This window comes from Narcine bancroftii, chromosome 2 (assembly GCF_036971445.1).
Source record: "Narcine bancroftii isolate sNarBan1 chromosome 2, sNarBan1.hap1, whole genome shotgun sequence".
NCBI lineage: Eukaryota > Metazoa > Chordata > Chondrichthyes > Torpediniformes > Narcinidae > Narcine > Narcine bancroftii.
Window position 1 is genome coordinate 200970409 of NC_091470.1, and position 20263 is coordinate 200990671.

The 20263-nt window shown below is 41.3% G+C and overlaps 1 protein-coding gene and 1 pseudogene across 4 annotated transcripts in view; one reads left to right on the top strand and one right to left on the bottom strand.

Annotated features, from left to right (window-relative positions):
* dnah2 (dynein, axonemal, heavy chain 2) overlaps window positions 1-16606 on the bottom strand; it is a 243293-nt gene extending 226687 nt beyond the window's left edge. For all 4 annotated transcript variants that reach the window (XM_069920089.1, XM_069920087.1, XM_069920088.1 and 1 more), the window contains exons 1-4: window positions 16556-16606; window positions 5919-6078; window positions 3254-3303; window positions 298-468 (exon numbers count right to left, since the gene is read on the bottom strand). In XM_069920089.1, the coding sequence (XP_069776190.1) occupies window positions 298-468; window positions 3254-3303; window positions 5919-6060 (363 nt within the window). In that variant the 5' untranslated portion in view covers window positions 6061-6078; window positions 16556-16606. The remainder of the gene's footprint in view (window positions 1-297; window positions 469-3253; window positions 3304-5918; window positions 6079-16555) is intronic.
* LOC138756003 (U6 spliceosomal RNA) lies at window positions 16017-16134 on the top strand (annotated as a pseudogene).
* Window positions 16607-20263: the final 3657 nt, after the last annotated feature.

The following is a 20263-nucleotide window of genomic DNA, read 5'->3' on the forward strand; positions in this document are numbered from 1 at the left end:
TGATAATCCTTGCATCCCAGAATCATCCTTGTGAACCCTCTATAACATCACTGCATCCTTTCTTAAATGAGGAGCCTGAACCTGCCCACAATACTTCAAATTAGGTCTCACCAATGTCTTATAAAACCTTAACACCACATCCCTTAGGGGTTACAAAATCAGGTCAAAGGGATAGAATTAGGATTCCAAATCAGTTCTGGTGAATGAATCATGGAAAAACCCAGGGCCTGAATGGCTTCCCATGTGTTCGTCATGCATTGACTGTGCTTCCTAAAATAATTCCACAATGAAGTGTACCTGTGAAGGTGTGCCAAGGATCACCTGCAGCCCAGTGAACTGATCCATGAACACAGTCATAACCCTCTGATTGACGTTCTGAGCAAACTCACTCAGCAGCAAATTGTGCTCTGAGGTCCACATCGGAGGCTGAAGATTCTCCAAAACCACCCGGCTTTTGAAGAGGTCAATCTGCAATTAAAAGCACCACGATAATAGTGGTTTGAGTGGGTTGAGATTAAGACGTGGCATGTTTAAATGACAGAATTACTCAGCAGGCCTGTACATTTTGTACTAGCCCCATCCCCCACATCCCCTTCCCTCACCCTCCTACCCTGAGCATCTGAAGGCTCCCAGTCCCTCAAAGAAAACGATGTAAAATTTTCATTTCTTTGAACACTCCCAACCTGCCACCCTGTCAACCTTTGAGCCATTGCGTGAATTTCCACTGATTCATTATTGCCTTGGACTCGATTATTTAATCCCTCCTTAAACCTCTGTTTCTCATCCTTTGAGAACCTTCAACATTTCACACTGACCAAACTTTTTAATCACTTCTCTGATGGCTCCTTCTGCAGCTAGTTGTCAAATTTTATTTTTAAGCATTTCTGTGAATGATCATGTGATGATTAACTACACTAAAAAGTGCCAGTCTAAACTCTGAATATTACACCCTTCCTTCAGGAGAACATCACACACTCTCTTCTCGCTGGTACCATCAGGAAAGAGGTTTAGGGACCACAAGACTCGCATCTCCAGGTTCAGGAACAGCTGCTACTCCTCCACCATCAAACTCCTCAACAACAAACCCAATCAGAGACTCATTTAAAGACTCTTACTTTTGTACTTTATTGGGGTTTTTTTCTGTCTGTATTGCACAGTTCGTTTACATTTCTTTATTTATTTACATATCTTCTTGAGTACAATTTTATGCACTACAAATAAGTGGTAACTCTCCCTCACCTGCAGGAAAAAGAATCTCAGGGCTGTATGCAATGTCATGTATAATGTCAAAGTTCCTCAACATGGTTATCCAACTGCACAAAAACCAACAAGGTCGGGTCAGATACAGCAATGAGCTCTCTGAACCCTTCTCCATTAACAATGGCGTGAAGCAAGGCTGCGTTCTCGCACCAACCCTCTTTTCAATCTTCTTCAGCATGATGCTGAAACAAGCCATGAAAGACCTCAACAATGAAGACGCTGAACAATGAACATCTGGTACCGGACGGATGGCAGTCTCTTCAATCTGAGGCACCTGCAAGCTCACACCAAGACACAAGAGCAATTTGTCCGTAAACTACTCTTTGCAGATGATGCCGCTTTAGTTGCCCATTCAGAGCCAGCTCTTCAGCGCTTGATGTCCTGTTTTGGGGAAACTGCCAAAATGTTTGGCCTGGAAGTCAGCCTGAAGAAAACTGAGGTCCTCCATCAGCCAGCTCCCCACCATGACTACCAGCCCCCCCACATCTCCATCAGGCATACAAAACTCAAAACGGTCAACCAGTTTACCTATCTCGACTGCACCATTTCATCGGATGCAAGGATCGACAACGAGATAGACAACAGACTTGCCAAGGCAAATAGTGCCTTTGGAAGACTACACAAAAGAGTCTGGAAAAACAACCAACTGAAAAACCTCACAAAGATTAGCGTATACAGAGCCATTGTCATACCCACACTCCTGTCCGGCTCCGAATCATGGGTCCTCTACCGGCATCACCTACAGCTCTTAGAACGCTTCCACCAGCGTTGTCTCCGCTCCATCCTCAACATTCATTGGAGCGACTTCATCTCCAACATGGAAGTACTCGAGATGCCAGAGGCCGACAGCATCGAATCCACGCTGCTGAAGATCCAACTGCGCTGGGTAGGTCACATCTCCAGAATGGAGGACCATCGCCTTCCCAAGATCGTGTTATATGGCGAGCTCTCCACTGGCCATCGAGACAGAGGTGCACCAAAGAAGAGGTACAAGGACTGCCTAAAGAAATCTCTTGGTGCCTGCCACATTGACCACTGATATCGCCTCAAACCGTGCATCTTGGCGCCTCACAGTTCGGCGGGCAGCAACCTCCTTTGAAGAAGACCGCAGAGCCCACCTCACTGACAAAAGTCAAAGGAGGAAAAACCCAACACCCAACCCCAACCAACCAATTTTCCCTTGCAACCGTGTCTGCCTGTCCCGCATCGGACTTGTCAGCCACAAACGAGCCTGCAGCTGACGTGGAAATTACCCCTCCATAAATCTTCGTCCGCGAAGCCAAGCCAAAGAAAGAGAAAAGAAAAAAGAAAGTATAACAATAAATTTGAACTTTGAATTGGGTTAATCATTGGTAGGAAGTTTCCTAATCCTTTACGAGTGACCAAAGTAGTATGCAATTTGAACTCAATTTATGTTCCTCCAGATGTTTACGGAAACATCTGTTCCAGGTTAAAGGTCGCTTCCTCCTCAATAGATGGTCCCAACCCATAACATTGACCGACGACATCTACCCATGGATTCTACCTGATCTGCCGAGTCCCTCCATCAGCTCGTTGCAGAGTCGTCATCAGAACAAATCTAATTGGGGGGCCATTAGGGTAACTATGGTTGGGGTGGGTGGTGGAAGAGGCACAAACAGCATCGGACCAGGGAGGTGGCAGTGGCAATGTCAGACCGGGTGAGTGGTGGTGGGAGGCATGCCCACAGACTTTGACTGCATACAGCTACGAGCAGATTTGCAATATTCAGCAGGTCTGTAAATAGGGAATCAGGAGTTAAAACACTGGTGAGTATGGACATGGTGTGATGAGCAATCATGTCCCATGCTGTTTGACCCACCCCTACCCCTGGCTACCAGCCATCTCTCATACAAGTCCACCTCAAACAGCAAAGCTAAAACTGACTCAAGAACCAGAATCCAGGAAAATAATGTGGGATGAAGGATCCTGCAGGGAAAATTACAAATCGTTCAGGAGGAAAACCAAGTCTTACCAGGTTAGGTGGATTCTCCTGCTCATCTGAGTTTGTATCTTTGGCTTCGCCTTGTGAAGAAAGCAAAGTGTGAGACGCAACTTAATGCACGATGGGACATAGATTGATAAGCAGTAGTCATCACCCGTTCTGTCCTCGCTGCTGCCGTTGGGAAAGAGGTCTCGGGGCCACCAGACTCGCCCCCACCAGGTTCAGAAACAGCTGCTCCCCCTCCACCATCAGACTCCTCCACGACAAACTCAATCATCCTGATTGATTTTCTTTTCAGTCTCACTACATTGCAGTTTGTTTACTTTTCTGTTCACAGTTCCTTGTTTGTGTGTTTACACTGTATAGTTTTTTTTTGCACTACCAATTAGTGGCAATTCTGCCATGCCCGCGGGAAAAAAGAATCTCTGTAATCCCATGTATGTACTCTGACAGTAAATCTGAAATCATACAAGCAAGGGTCCCAGGATGCATGGAAATAGCACTGATTGGATATTAGGCTCACTTATCTAGGGCATCGGGGCCTTCGTTTATTGCTTTATAAAGAAGCTACCTCTGACAGTGCAGTGCACCACTGTGCAGTCTGACATTGAGGTGCTTTGTCAGAATGCCCACTTCAATTGCAACAGACTCCATCAGTACTGGCCTTCCATCTCTACAGTACTCCTTCACTACTATCCCTCCTAAAACACAGTATTTTTTCAAAAAGTACCCAGTACAGCCCTTCAAACACACAGTTCTTCCTCCACAAGAGACCAGGAGTGTTGACCGTGGTTTTATTATTCAATTCTTTTTGATATACAGCATGGTAACAATTAACCTACACCCCCAGAACGTTTTGAACAGTGGGAGGAAACCAGAGGCCCCAGGGAAAACCCACACAGACACGGGGAGAATGTACAATGCCCTTACAGACAGCCCAAGATTCGAACCCGGGTCCCGATCGCTGGCGCTACAAAGACATTGTGCTAACCAGTGGGGCTGGATCCCACAACATTCTGATGTGGAACAACTGTGCAGTTAGCAGAGCCTTTGCCTCACAGCACCAGAGACCTGGGTGCTGCCTGTAGAGCTTGGTTGCCTGCTGTTCCTGTGAAGATGTGGGGCTCCTCCAGATGCTCTGGTTTTCTCTCATGTTCCAAAGATGTATATATTGGCAGATTAATTGTTCCTTGTAAATTGCATTGGTGAGTGTTAGAATCTAAAGGGTACAGATTATGAGCTTCTTAAATTCCTTAATGTTAAGGCTTCCCCAATACTTAGATTTTAATATTATCTGGGAAGTATATAATTTTAGATCTAATCAGAAAGGATTGCTTTCAGCCCTTTATGAACTACTATTAAGACCTAGTAACAGTTCCTTATCTAACATAAGAAAGTTTGGGAACATGACTTTCAACAACTGTTTGCTGAAGATACATGGGAATCTATTTTGAAACATGTACAATCATCTACTCTCTGGGCTAGACATTCTTTATTACAATTTAAAGTCATCCATAGGTCCCACTACTCCAAAGTTCAATTAGCTAAATTTTATCTTCACATATCCTCTAAATGTCATACATGTACAACTCAGGAAGGCCCCTTGTATCACATGTTTTGGCTATGTCCCTCCCTTTGAAACTATTGGAAAGACATACTAAGCACACCATCTTTAATTCTTGATATCAATCTGACTCCGAGCTCTTTTGATGCTATTATTGGAGTGAGTGGACCAATGAACTTGATTTTGACTCCATCGCAATCCCATGTAGTTGTTTTTTTGCTTCCCTGGTTGCTAGGAAGTTCATTCTGCTGTGATGGAAAGATGTTGCCTTTCCCACAATGGTTATTGGATTTGATGGCATCCCTTTCTCTCGAGAAACTGAGGTGTTCACAACCACTAAAAGGAGTATTAAATGTTCTTCTCTTTGGGGTTATTTTTTCACAATTTATAGATCCATTATGTTCAGTCCTTTTTTATCCTTTCCCTTTATTTTTGAACCCATTAGTATCGAAATTAGTAGTTGACGCCTGACTTTGCAAACAATTGTTCAAGTCGGGGTTAGAAATTGGATTAGTAATAGATCTTTTTTCCTTTCTTTCTATTTTTCAATCAGTGATATGGATCATATATATCTTGTTTACCATCTGTAATTCTATTTTATCTTTATCTGAACATTATATATGTATCTACACAACCTGATTTTTTTTTCTCAAAAAAACAATAAAAAGATTGAAAAAGGATCTAAAGGGTAGAGGGTTTAATAAGAATGTGGAGAGAAATGAAAAATAAGATTAATATGGGATTACTGCAAATGGGTGGTCAATGGTCAGCATGGACTTCAAGGACTGAAGGATCTCTTTCCATACTGTATTTCTTGATGACTCTATAGAGGCAATGGGACTACTAACTAAGCCACAGTGGACACCAAATGTCATGCTTGTATTAGGGAGGTTAAGGATCAGATGTTGTCCTCACCACAGTTACCTGCTAGTTCTAACTGTTTTAGACATGCAGAATCATTTTCCAAATGCTGAACACCACCCAGCTGAAAGGGTTGGAATATTACAGTAATATGATGAGTGATGCAATCACTCGAGTGAAAGTTCTCCCCCTGACTATCAGTGGAAATTGGACAGAGCACCCATCACAAGCCAGTAAGGTACCTCGCTTGGTGTGCTGCATATTCCCTACCTCCATCCAGATTACTTGCTCTTCTCCTGGGTGTTAAATTGGACTCCATGCCAAACTGCTCTGACATCCTCAGGGAAACAGAAGATGACTTCAAGCTGGGTGCCTCATTGGTCAACTGTGAAGAATTGATGAAGTCATCCATGTTTGAGCTTCCTTCTACCTACAAGACAAAAACATTTCAAGATAAGAGTGCAAGTTAGTTCCTATCATAGATTAGCCCACATTTCATAATTCCTCCTCAAATGATCATCTCACAAGTCAGAGGATCACAAGAATGTAAAACAAATGTCATTGACCCTTTCTATCCCTGCCACAGGATGTGTTTGATAGGAGAGTATAGAGCCAGCTTCATCCATTTCCTGTGTTTTCTTTCTCCCCTTTCTTGAATAGTGGGGTATTATTTCTTCTAATCCGCAAGAACCATTTCTAAACACTGGAAAATGAAGGTTTTGCTTCCTGAATACTTTTGGGTGTATTTATGGAAAACAAAAATCACATTTAAATAGTCCTATCATGTACCGTTTGTTAGATACAATTTCCTGACATATTTTCAATGATGCTTCAAACATTAAGTGCAACATGTCTATTGCAAATTCATTTTTTGCATTCACACTTGGACTTCTTCCCAGATGATCCTGGTGCAGTCAGTGTCGAACATGGTGAGAGGTTTCAACAGGACATTGCAAACATGGAAAAGCATTATCAGGGCAACTGAAATTCATCAATGCCGGCCGACTATTGTTAGACACTGACACAAGAGGCACCAGGTACTGAGCACAAATGCAAATCAGTGGCAAAACATTTTGTGTCAACATTATTGTGCAATTAAACAGGCTAAATTCAATAAAAGTTTATGGTTCTCCAACTTCCTATGTGATGGAGCAAATCTAAAATTATCTTTGTATTCAGCTTGAAGTTGTCTATCATAATCCCCAATTGTTTTTTCAGGAAGCAAACCTTTTGAAAAAAAAAGGTTGTCCAGTGTAATCTACAGATATAGAAAGCTGTTATAACAATGCCATCTCTTTCCAAACTCTGGGGTGTGGAACACCAGGTTCTTGGAGTTTTCTGTCACTGCCCTGAGTGTGTTCAATAGAAGAGAGTTTGAATAACTAATGCATTATATTTTGGTTCTTGAAGTTCTCCATGGGTCAGTGGAGATTGAATTGTGGTTCAGATGGTGAACCAGGATTTAAAAAGATGACTCGATATTTCAATTTTTCAAAGGTGGGAAGAAACTGGAATGCAATACTTGACAGAGTTCCGTTCCCATTTGGAACAACTCGGTTTTGGTTGATGGAGAATGACTACGTATGTATGCTGAGCATGCCCTAGAAGTGTTTGATGAGCAGTGTAAAGGAATCTGTAACTAACTTCCGCTGTCATGTGATGGCATTGCTTGATGAGACAGTATAAAAGACAATGGTAAAGTCTCACCTCATTGTGTATTGCATGATCCATTGAGCACCAATGTAACACTACATATGCCTATGTAATAACAGTGTGCTTCAAGAGGACTGATAAAGTACTTCTTTGTGAGAGGCAGATCTTGCAATTCCCTTTGAGGATATCTCAAAGCTCATTGTACTTAACTGCCTCCAAAACTACAACAAACAGGATAGCTAATTTCACACAGCAACCAGTTTTGGTGTTGATTGAGAACTCCCCTCTGAGGTCTGTGTTTAATATCTTCTAAACACATGTTCCCATGCTCCCCCACTCCGGTTTTCTGCCTGTACTCATTCACAGACCCCTCCAGGAAGCCTTACTGATATTACCATGGATAATTTGCATCTGCTATGGGTGAGGACAAGGTCAAATATGATGATACAGTAGAATTAGGCATAGGAGTTGGCAATCTAGCTCTGAGCCTAATCACAGCTTCATGTGCTCTCGCCGTAACAACTGATGTCTAGAATTCTAAAGACTGCTCTTCAGATGAAATCAATGTTTTGGCCTCCTCAGACTGGTGTAGAAAATTCCAAGAATTCACCACACGAGTGATGAAATTTCAACTTGTCTTAGTCCTAAATTGTCTCCTCCTAATTCTGACTCTCAGTTCTAAACACTTCAGCCAGGGAAATATTCTTCCTGAATCTCGCCAACTGACTCTCCTGAGAATTTTGTGAAGGCTGACATGATTTCCCCTCATTCTTCTAAACTCAAGAGCAGCCATTCTCAACCTTTTTTTGGCTATGGCCCCCTTTAGGACTATGCTCATAGTTTATGGGGCCCCCTTCCCTGTGAAGTAGTCATTTGGTTGGTTTCTTCTGTACGTCTCTCCTCCCGACTGCATAAAAAATCTTATGATTATGAAACGTGCTGTGACCAGCAGGGCTGCACAGCCTCTGTTGAGAATGGCTGCTCTTGAGAATACAGGCCGAGTTTACTCAATCTTGCCTCATGTAGCAAATCCACCAGCTCTTCACTGGACTCCCTACTGGGTAACTACATCTATTTTTACCACCAAATCTACACAACAATGTCAACTTGGTCTCACAAAGACTCAACACAACTGCAGTGATTTTTGTACTCAAATTGACCTTGAATAAAATTTACCATTTCACTCGCCTTCCTCATTGCCTGCTTAACCTACATATTAGTTTTCTGTGACCAGTATAAGCACACCCAGGTTCGTTTGATGTCAGCAATTCCCAAACCCTCACCTTTTATACAATGCTCCACTTTTCTGTTTTGTACACCAAAGTGAATGACCTCACAGTTCTCTCTCTGCCATTCTCATGCCCACTTCACTGTTTATATTTCTTTAAAGTCTCTTTACATCTTGTCCCTACGCACAACACTGCCTGGCTTAGTATCATCACCAAATTTTAGTCTCCTGAGCCAAACCAATGATTGAGATAATGCCTGTCATTGCATTACATGGTTGAATATAGTTTCCCTTTCAACTATAGTCAACCTGATCATCATGCCTCCAGTTTCCTTTAAATCCCAGGTTTTTATTTCTTTACACATATACCATGGTAACAGGCCCTTCTGAGCCACAAGCCCGTGCTGCCCAATTGCATCCAATTAACCTACATCACCTGTACATTTTGAAGAGTGGGTGGAGACCAGAACACCCAGGGGAAACCCACTCAGACATGGAAAGAACGTACAAATTCCTTACAGACAATACTGGATTTGAACTCACAGTGGCTGGCACTGTAACGCCGTTGTACTAACCACTATGCTAACCATGCTGCCCCCAATTTCAGATTGAATTTGAGAATAATTGCAGATGCTGAATGTAATATTAGAGCACTCTTTACTAAAGGAATCCTTACAATAGGACGACTAATTAACACTTTCTTGTTGGATTATATTGATCTAAATCTCCTATATTCCCTAGTTGGCTCCCAGTCCTTCAGGGTTTGTCAAGCTGAATCAGAGTGGTCGTACCCAACCATTCTTAGAGACACAGATTGAAACCCACCATCAAAATATGTGCATTTAGATCAGATACTATTTATTGTCCTGTAAACAGAAATGGAATATTACACGCAATTGCCTTTAGTCTGGCATGGTGCAGACAAGGATTAGCCATTAGCCAGCATCTTTTAGGGTCAGAGAAAGCAAAGCAAAGCAAAAGAGTCCCCCCCCAGAGTCACTGAGTGTCCATGGATTCGCCTCAAGAGCTCCCACAGCCACACACAAGACTCCGGTTCAGTTCAAACCTTGAGCAACCTGAGCCCAGATCCAAACTTCCAATACTTTGGCGCCTAGGACCCTTCTTTGCTCCAGCATCCTCTGGAATCCTGGTTCCAATACCTGGTTCTTTGCCTTAGGTACATCATTGTTCAACGTCAAAAAGCACTGATCAGCTAAGTTAGAACATTGCTTGTCCATGATGTCATGAGGACTTGGCATGAAAATTCCCAATGCTAGTTCCTTCCACCTGTAAGAATATTGTGGAACCAGGACATAAAGTACCCAGAGTTCTGATGGTCAAGTTTGGGGTGTGGTTCTGTCATTTCTGAAGGATAATCCTTCCAGTTTGGAAGGATCTGGGGGCTGGGAGCTGTTGTAAAGTCACAGGTTGACATTAAAATGGTTCTGCAATGGATGGACTTAAACAAGAAAGTATGCAGGTGCTGGGGTCAAGTACAATACACAAATATGCTGGTGAAACTCAGCAGGCCACGCAGCATCCATAGGAAGTAAAGATTAACCAATGTTTCAGGCCTGGGCATTTCTTCACATAGATGGCTTTTCTTGATTAACTTCATTTTATTAAATTAACACCGTGATTGCATGAATACTTCTGCATACCACAAACTTGTACTTGAAGCTTTGCATTTCTCCTCATCCACCATTAGTTTTCTTTTTTTTTACCATAAATCACATTAACCATGATACATACTTTTTCCTTTTCAAATAAATACAGTGCCATTTTCTCCCCCCCCCTCCTCCCATCCCACCCTCCCAACCTCGACCCTCCCGTCCATTTAAAGTACAAAAGCTAGGATACATTAAACCAGTCAAACAATGATGTCATTCAATAAAAATAAACAAGAAATTCCACTGAGTCAATTCTTTTCATTTCCTTCTCCTTTTGTTAATTTAGGTAGTGAATGTCCCCGGTAGGTTTTTGCTATTGTGTTTCATGTAAGGCTCCCATATTTGTTCAAATATTTCAATATTATTTCTTAAACTATATGTTATTTTTTCTAATGGAATACATTTATTTATTTCTATATACCATTGTTGTATTTTCAAATTATCTTCCGATTTCCAGGTTGACATAATATTTTTTTTGCTACGGCTAGAACTATCTTAAACAAATCTTTTTTGTGCACCATCCAAATCAATTCCAAATTCTTTGTTTTTTATGTTACTTAGGAGGAAGATCTCTGGATTCTTTGGTATATTGTTTTCTGTAATTTTATTTAATATTTGGTTTAGATCTTCCCAAAATTTTTCTACTTTCTCACATGTCCAGATTGCATGAATTGTTGTTCCCATTTCTTTTTTACATCGAAAACATCTATCAGATACTGTTGGGTCCCATTTATTTAACTTTTGAGGTGTAATGTATAGCCTGTGTATATTGTATCATACGTAACCTCGTATTTATTGTATTTCTCATCGATCCAGAACATAACTTCTCCCATGTTTCCTTTTTTATCTTTATATTTAAATTTTGTTCCCATTTTTGTTTAGTTTTACCATTTGTTTCCTCATTCTCCTTTTCTTGCAGTTTAATATACATATTTGTTATAAATCTTTTGATTACCATTGTATCTGTAATCACATATTCAAAGTTACTTCCCTCTGGTAAACTCAGACTGCTTCCTAATTTGTCCTTCAAGTAGGATCTCAATTGGTAATATGCCAGCTCTGTATCTTGAGTTATATTGTATTTATCTTTCATTTCTTCAAAGGATAATAATCTATTTCCAGAAAAACAATTTTCTATTCTTTTGATCCCTTTTTTCTCCCATTCTCTAAAGAAAAAGTTATCTATTGTAAAAGGGAGTAACTTGTTTTGCGTCAATATTAGTTTTGGTAATTGATAATTTGTTTTATTTCTTTCTACATGAAAATTCTTCCAAATATTTATATAATATGTGTTCAGGTATCTTTTCCCCTATTTTATCTAATTCTAATCTAGTCCAATCTGGCTTTTCCCTTGTTTGATAAAAATCTGATAGGTATCTTAATTGTGCGGCTCTATAATAATTTTTAAAGTTTGGCAGTTGTAAGCCTCCTTGTTTATACCATTCTGTTAATTTATCTAGTGCTATCCTCGGTTTCCCCCCTTTCCATAAAAATTTCCTTATTATTTTCTTTAACTCTTGAAGAATTTCTCTATCAGATGTATTGACAATGCCTGAAATAGGTATAATATCCTTGGAAAAATGTTCATTTTAATACAGTTTATCCTTCCTATTAGTGTTAGTTGTAAATCTTTCCAATGCTCTAAATCATACTGTAATTTTTTCATTAGTGGATAATAATTGAGTTTATATAGTTGCCGAGATTTTTATTTATTTGTACACCTAGGTATCTTATTGCTTGCATTTGCCATCTGAATGGTGATTCCTTTTAAATTTTGAGAAATCCGCGTTATTCATAGGCATTGCTTCACTTTTATTTACGTTGATCTTGTAACCCGACACTTCTCCATATTCCTTCAATTTCTTATATAATTCTTTTATTGATAGTTCTGGTTCTGTTAAGTATACTATAACATCATCCGCAAATAACTGATTTTATATTCCTTGTCTTTTATTTTTATCCCTTTTATATTATTTTCTGTTCTTATCAATTCTGCTAGTGGTTCTATAGCTAACGCGAACAATAAAGGTGATAGTGGGCATCCCTGCCGTGTTGATCTGCTTAAGATAAATTGCTTTGATACATAACCATTTACTGTCACTTTCGCCATTGGTTTAATCCAATTAATATACTTCTCTGGTAAACTGAATTTTTGCAATACTTTGAATAAATAATTCCATTCTACTCTGTCAACGGCCTTCTCTGCGTCTAAAGCAACTGCTACTGTTGGCGCTTTACTCCCTTCTACTGCATGAATTAAGTTAATAAATTTACAAATATTGTCTGTTGTGCGTCTTTTTTTAATAAATCCAGTTTGGTCTAGATTTAACATTTTCGGTACATACTCTGCTAATCTGTTTGCTAATAGTTTAGCTATTATCTTATAATCTGTGTTAAGTAAAGATATTGGTCTATATGACGCTGGTGCGAGTGGATCTTTCCCTTGCTTTAGTATTACTGTAATTATTGCTGTTTTACATGAATATGGTAAGCTTTGTGTTTTATCAATCTGGTTGATTACTTCCAGGAGGGGAGGAATTAATAAATCTTTAAATGTTTTATAGAATTCTATTGGGAATCCATCCTCTCCTGGTGTTTTATTATTTGGTAATTTTTTTATTATCTCTTGTATTTCTACTATTCCAAATGGTTCTGTTAATTTATTTTGTTCCTCTATTTGTAGTTTTGGTAGTTCAATTTTAGTTAGAAATTCATCTATTTTCCCTTCTTTCCCTTCGTTTTCAGTTTGGTATAATTGTTCATAGAATTCTCTAAAGTTTTCCTTGATCTCCTTTGGATTATATGTGATTTGTTTGTCTTTTTTCCTTGATGCAAATACCATTTTCTTAGCTTGTTCTGTCTTAAGCTGCCATGCTAGAATTTTGTGCGTTTTTTCCCCTAGTTCATAATATTTCTGTTTTGTCTTCATTATATTCTTCTCCACCTTATATGTTTGTAGTGTTTCATATTTTATTTTTTTATCTGCCAATTCTCTTCTTTTAGTTGTATCTTCCTTCATTGCTAATTCTTTTTCTAAATTTACTATTTCCCTTTCCAACTACTCTGTTTCATGATTATAGTCCTTCTTCATCTTGGTTACATAACTTATTATTTGCCCTCTAATGAACGCTTTCATTGCATCCCATAGTATAAACTTATCTTTCATTGATTCCGTGTTTATTTCAAAATACATTTTAATTTGTCTTTCAATTAATTCTCTAAAATCCTGCCTTTTGAGTAACATGGAGTTTAATCTCCATCTATACATTCTTGGAGGGATGTCCTCTAACTTTATTGTCAATATTAAGGGTGAATGGTCCGATAATATTCTAGCTTTATATTCTGTTTTTTTCCCAGTTTTATCCATGTTTGAATAAAAAATTAAGGTTGAAATCCCCTCCTATTAGTATGTTCCCTTGCGTGTCTGCTATCTTCAAAAAAATATCTTGCATAAATTTTTGATCTTCTACATTAGGTGAATATACATTGAGTAAATTCCAAAACTCCGAATATATCTGACATTTTATCATTACATATCTCCCTGCTGAATCTATTATTTCCTCCTCTATTTTAATTGGCACATTTTTACTAATTAATATAGCTACTCCTCTTGCTTTTGAATTATACGACGCTGCTGTAACATGTCCTACCCAATCTCTCTTTAATTTCTTGTGCTCCAATTCAGTTAAATGTGTTTCTTGCACAAATGCTATATCAATTTTTTCTTTTTTCAGTAAATTTAGCAGTTTCTTCCTTTTAATTTGGTTATGTATTCCGTTAATATTTAAAGTCATATAGTTCAACGTAGCCATTTTATACTTTGCTTATCTTCCCTTTCCGTTTCTCCATCATTACCTTTCCTTCTTATCCATTTCTGCTTTCTTGTTTTGATTACTTTATAAGACAACATTTCTAAAACATCAAACATTTTCCCTATTCTCCTATTTAAAACTTCTTTAACCCCAATCTCCCCTCCCCCTCCTGAGTTGTCCATTATCCCTTGTCGGAGAACCACATCTCCCCTCTCCATTTGGATTTGCGAATTCACTCGCAAACGTCAGCTGATTTTGCAGTGACCGTAACTCCTCCCCACCCAGCCCCCCCCAGAAAAGATTTCAATTTTCATATGTAACAAAGGTCACTCTTTTAATTCCCTCCTTATTCCCTCTATTCCATTTCCCTCCCTTATTAATTCTTGTCTATACTCCATATATTTTCCTCTAAATACGGATACATTCATGTATGCACACTATATATATACACACACATATACCCCTTTACACACATACATATAGATCGTGGTCATTTTTACTCTTATTACATGTCTTCATCTCTCTGCTTGTTTTGTAGTTGTTCTGCAAATTTCCTTGCTTCCTCTGGATCCGAGAATAGTCTGTTATGTTGCCCTGGAATAATTATTTTAAGTACCGCTGGGTACCTTAACATAAATTTATATCCTTTTTTCCATAAGATCGTTTTTGCTGTATTGAACTCCTTCCTCTTCTTCAGGAGTTCAAAACTTATGTCTGGATAGAAAAAATTTTTTTGACCTTTATGTTCCAGTGGCTTTTTGTCCTCTCTTACTTTCTTCATTGCTTTCTCCAATATATTTTCTCTTGTATATCTTAAGAATTTTACTAAAATGGATCTTGGTTTTTGCTGCGGTTGTGGTTTCTGGGCTAAAGTTCTATGTGCCCTCTCTATTTCCATTTCTTCCTGTAATTCTGGTCTTCCCAGGACCCTGGGGATCCAATCTTTTATAATTTCTCTCATATTCTTGCCTTCTTCATCTTCCTTAAGGCCCACTATCTTTATATTATTTCTTCTATTATAGTTTTCTATTATATCTATCTTCTGAGCTAACAGCTCCTGTGCTTCTTTAGCTTTTTTATTAGATTCTTCTAATTTCTCTTTTAAGTCTTTTACTTCCATATCTACAAATGTTTATCGTTTTTCCATATTTTCCACTCTTTTTGCCAATTCTGATATGGCCACTTCCATTTTATTCATTCTTTCTTCAGCATTCTTAATTCTTCTTTTTATCTCATTAAATTCTTGTAATTGCCATTCTTTCACTGATTCCATATATTCTTTAAAAAAATCTACATCCATTGTCTTGCTTTTCACTTCTTCTTCCACTTCTTTCTGTTCTTCTTCTTCTTCCTCTGGGTTGACCATCTGCTGTTTCCTTGTTTTCTTTTTACCCTCTTCTTTCTTGTTGTCGTTATTGTCTGTGTTCTGCACCTGCTGCTGTGCTGCAGGTGTCTCTCTCAGCTGTGGAGATCGACTCCGCAGCTGTTCCCCCCTCCCGTCAGTGTGTTTTTTTTCATGCGCGGTTGCGCACTTTTACTCGGCTCTGCGAGCCATGTTTGTAGTCCCGAGCCCGGGACCTCCACTGACCTGTGGGAGCGGGCTTCTCTCTCCGCGACGGGCCTCTTCAGACAGGTAAGGCCTTCACCTTCTTCTTCCGACGTCTTTCCTTCTTTTCTTCCCGTTGTTTTTGGTTTTTCTTTCTTCGCTGCCATTTTCTTCACACTTTTACTTTCACTTTGTTTTGGTTTTTAAGTTTGTGCCTTTGCTTTTTCTCTATCTTTTTTTTTAACTTTTCTGGAGAGGGCTGGAGTTCCCCTACCGGCCACTACTCCATCACGTGACTCCTTTCCACCATAAGTTTTCCATGTGTTTTCACAGAGCAGTTTATTCCCTGGTTTTAACCCGGTTATCTGTCTGGTTTACCCACTTACCCAGATTTAACGGTGATTTTAAACCCCAGATTGTTCTAATTAATCCTGGTCCGTCCAGTTACGAGAAGTCTACGTGCTCGCTTCGGCAGCACATATGCTAAAATTGGGATGAAACGGAGCAGATTAGACCAGCCCCTGCCCAAGGGCGGCATGCAAATTCTAAAGAGCGGCACGGTGAGCACAACGCTGTTACTGCGCCGGCGATCGGGGTTCAAATCCCGCACTGTCTGTACGTTCTCCCTGAGTTTACATGGGTTTCCTCCCGCTGTTCAAAGTGCGGAATTGGGTGGCACCCACTTCATGGGTTGCAAGGGCCCAAAGGTCTACATTTTTTTTAATGTGATAATTTTGAAGTAAAACACGGTACTCTGCAGACACCGTGGTTGAAGTAAAAGCACAATGCTGGAGAAATTCAGCAGATCAAGCAGTGTCTTTTATATAGCAAAGATAAAGATATACAACCAACATTTCGGGCTTAAGCCCTTCACCAAGAAAAAAGTGTCGACTTTCAAGTTGCCATTCCAGTTTTATCCCATTATTACATCTTACTAAGATTATCCCGGTTTAATCATTAGTTTTCTCTCTGGCTTTATCCCGATATCCAGGCCTCACCTGCCTCTCTTCAGTCTCCTCACCTGCCCCTCCGTGCCGCTCAACCGAACTTCGCTTTTCCCCCCCCCACCCCGCCCCGCCCCGCCCCGCTCCGCCAACCGAACGATTGACACCTTTGCCCAATCAGCAAAGGCCGCACCGCCCGCCCAGACCAATGGCAGGGGGCGCAGCACGTTCGGTTGAACGTGGCCCGGCGGGGTGCCGTTTCCGAGGCAACGGAGAAACGCGGCTCCGGAACGAACCGGCCCGCCGCGCACCGAGGACAGGCGCCTGATTGGCTGCTGCTGACCGGAAACCAGGCGGGCCGAGGGGGCCGACCCTGGACTAAAGTGTGTGGGGCGATGTCTCTGTTCCTTTCCAATACAGGTGAGTCAAGTATCAATTATAAAACGTTGGCAGTGAAGTTTTACTGTATAGGTACGTTCTTCTTTCTTCTTTGGCTTGGCTTCGAGGACAAAGATTTATGGAGGGGTAATGTCCACTTCAGCTGCAGGCTCGTTTGTGGCTGACAAGTCCGATGCGGGACAGGCAGACATGGTTGCAGCAGTTGCAGGGGAAAATTGGTTGGTTGGGGTTGGGTGTTGGGTTTTTCCTCCTTTGCCTTTTGTCACTGAGGTGGGCTCTGCGGTCTTCTTCAAAGGAGGTTGCTGCCCGCCAAACTGTGAGGCGCCAAGATGCACGGTTTGAGGCGTTATCAGCCCACTGGTGGTGGTCAATGTGGCAGGCACCAAGAGATTTCTTTAGGCAGTCCTTGTACCTCTTCTTTGGTGCACCTCTGTCTCGGTGGCCAGTGGAGAGCTCGCCATATAACACGATCTTGGGAAGGCGATGGTCCTCCATTCTGGAGATGTGACCTACCCAGCGCAGTTGGACCTTCAGCAGCGTGGATTCGATGCTGTCGGCCTCTGGCATCTCAAGTACTTCGATATTGGAGATGAAGTCGCTCCAATGAATGTTGAGGATGGAGCGGAGACAACGCTAGGAGCCATAGGTGATGCCGGTAAACCAACAAGGTTGGGTCAGATACAGCAATGAGCTCTCTGAACCCTTCTCCATTAACAATGGCGTGAAGCAAGGCTGCGTTTTCGCACCAACCCTCTTTTCAATCTTTTTCAGCATGATGCTGAAACAAGCCATGAAAGACCTCAACAATGAAGACGCTGTTTACATCCGGTACCGCACAGATGGCAGTCTCTTCAATCTGAGGCGCCTGCAAGCTCACACCAAGACACAAGAGCAACTTGTCTGTGAACTACTCTTTGCAGACGATGCCGCTTTAGTTGCCCATTCAGAGCCAGCTCTTCAGCGCTTGATGTCCTGTTTTGGGGAAACTGCCAAAATGTTTGGCCTGGAAGTCAGCCTGAAGAAAACTGAGGTCCTCCATCAGCCAGCTCCCCACCATGACTACCAACCCCCCCACATCTCCATCGGGCACACAAAACTCAAAACAGTCAACCAGTTTACCTATCTCGGCTGCACCATTTCATCGGATGCAAGGATCGACAACGAGATAGACAACAGACTCCCCAAGGCAAATAGCGCCTTTGGAAGACTACTCAAGAGTCTGGAAAAACAACCAACTGAAAAACCTCACAACGATTAGCGTATACAGAGCCGTACAGGTACGTACCTTCCAGTATCAGGCATGGGCTTCACTCTCAGTCTGCAGCAGCCTTCCATTAATCTCCCAAAGATCATGAATTCACGGCAAAAGGCCATTCAAGATTCAACTTATTGTCATGGTAATAAAACAGGGTCATATTAAGTGATTCGTCATCAGTAGAAATTGCCTCTTATAGCAAAAGAGAGTCCTTCCACCACACACACACACACACACACACACACACACACACACACACACACACACACACACACACACACACAGAGTTAACTTGCCAAACAGCTCTGGGAAGATCTAGTATCAGCTAATCCAGGAGCGAGAGGGGCAATTTCAAAAATTTATAGCTCTGTTCTGTCAAATTAAAAGCCATTCACTTTTCCAAAATAAAGACAGAATGGGGAGTAAGGATTGGATGTGAACATTGAGGAGCAACTGAGGGAAGAGGCTATTGAGAGTATCCGTTCTAGCAACTCCAACACTCGCTTGGGACTTAGTTCAAGGTCCTGCATGGGGTTCACTTTTTCAAAAACTGGAAGCCGTTTATCTTGAAAGAGGACAAATGCAATAGGTGTAATGGCTCCCCTCGCCACCCAAGTCAGATGTTTTATTATTAGCTCCCCAGAATACAAGGGTTCTGGAGCAGAGTCTTTAGCAAACTATCTGAAATATTTAAAGTCCATTTGCAACCCTGCCCATGGACTGCAATATTTGGAATCTCTGACAACTCCCTAAATTCCATGTAGAAAGGCACAATAGAATTTATATCCCTATTACCCAAGCGTCTAATCTTGTTACACTGGAAGTCTGACATTGCTCCCTCTGTTACACAATGGATTAAAGATATCAGCTTCTTTAATACATTGGAGAAAATCAAATGCACATTAAGAGGCTCCACCAGAAATTGAAATCCTTTATGCATTATTTCTCTGAATTAAAGCTTTCGGAATAAAAGACTAACTGTGACAGTTATACCAGTACAATCAGTAAAACAAGTGCCTAGCATTTTATCCAGAATTCCGAAAACCGGCAACCTCCAAAACCAGCACTTTTTTCGGTAGATGGCATTTGCTCATCAAAGATGGAGTTGGGCACTAAACATGACCATACGCAACCCTGTTCAACCCTGGTTGTTTTTTCATGTAATGACCAGAACTGGACACAATATTCCAATTGGGGTCTAACCAAGTAAAAACACAAAAGCATTGGAGGTATTCAGCAGATCTGACAGCATCCATAAGTAGGGATATAACCAACGTTTCAGGCCTGAGCCCTTTGTCGAGGAATGGCAGGTACCTAAAAAAAAAGGCTGGGGGGGAAAGCACATGCCAATAGGTGATAATTGGATAAATGGATAGGAGGATGGGAGAGGAAAGGTGAGAATTGATCAGGGGAGGGGTGTGACTGTGCATGCAGATCTGAAGAAACAGGGATAGGGAAAGGGAGAGGGGGTGGGGTGGGACTAATGAAAACTGGAGAAGTCAATGTTAATACCATCTGGATAGAGGTTGCCCAGATGGAATATGAGGTGTTGTTTTTCAATTTTGCTGGTGGCCTCCACCTGTATGAGACCATGTCAGTATGGGAATGGGTCGGGAAACTGAAAGAGGGTTGCCACGGTGAGATTCCCCACGATTGCAGCAGGAAGAACAAAGGTGCCAAGCAGAGACCTCTCCCAGTCTGAATCCTGTCTCTCTGATGTCGAGGAGACCACAATGGAAGTACTACAATCTATTCTTTGGCTTGACTTCGCGGATTTATGGAGGGGTAATGTCCACGTCTGGCTCGTTTGTGGCTGACAAGTCCGATGCGGGACAGGCAGACACAGCTGCAGTGGTTGCAAGGGAAAATTGGTTGGTTGGGGTTGGGTGTTGGGTTTTTCCTCCTTTGTCTTTGGTCAATGAGGTGGGCTCTGCGGTCTTCTTCAAAGGAGGTTGCTGCCCGCTGAACTGTGAGGCGCCAAGATGCACGGTTTGAGGCGATATCAGCCCACTGGCGGTGGTCAATGTGGCAGGCACCAAGAGATTTCTTTAGGCAGTCCTTGTACCTCTTCTTTGGTGCACCTCTGTCTCGGTGGCCAGTGGAGAGCT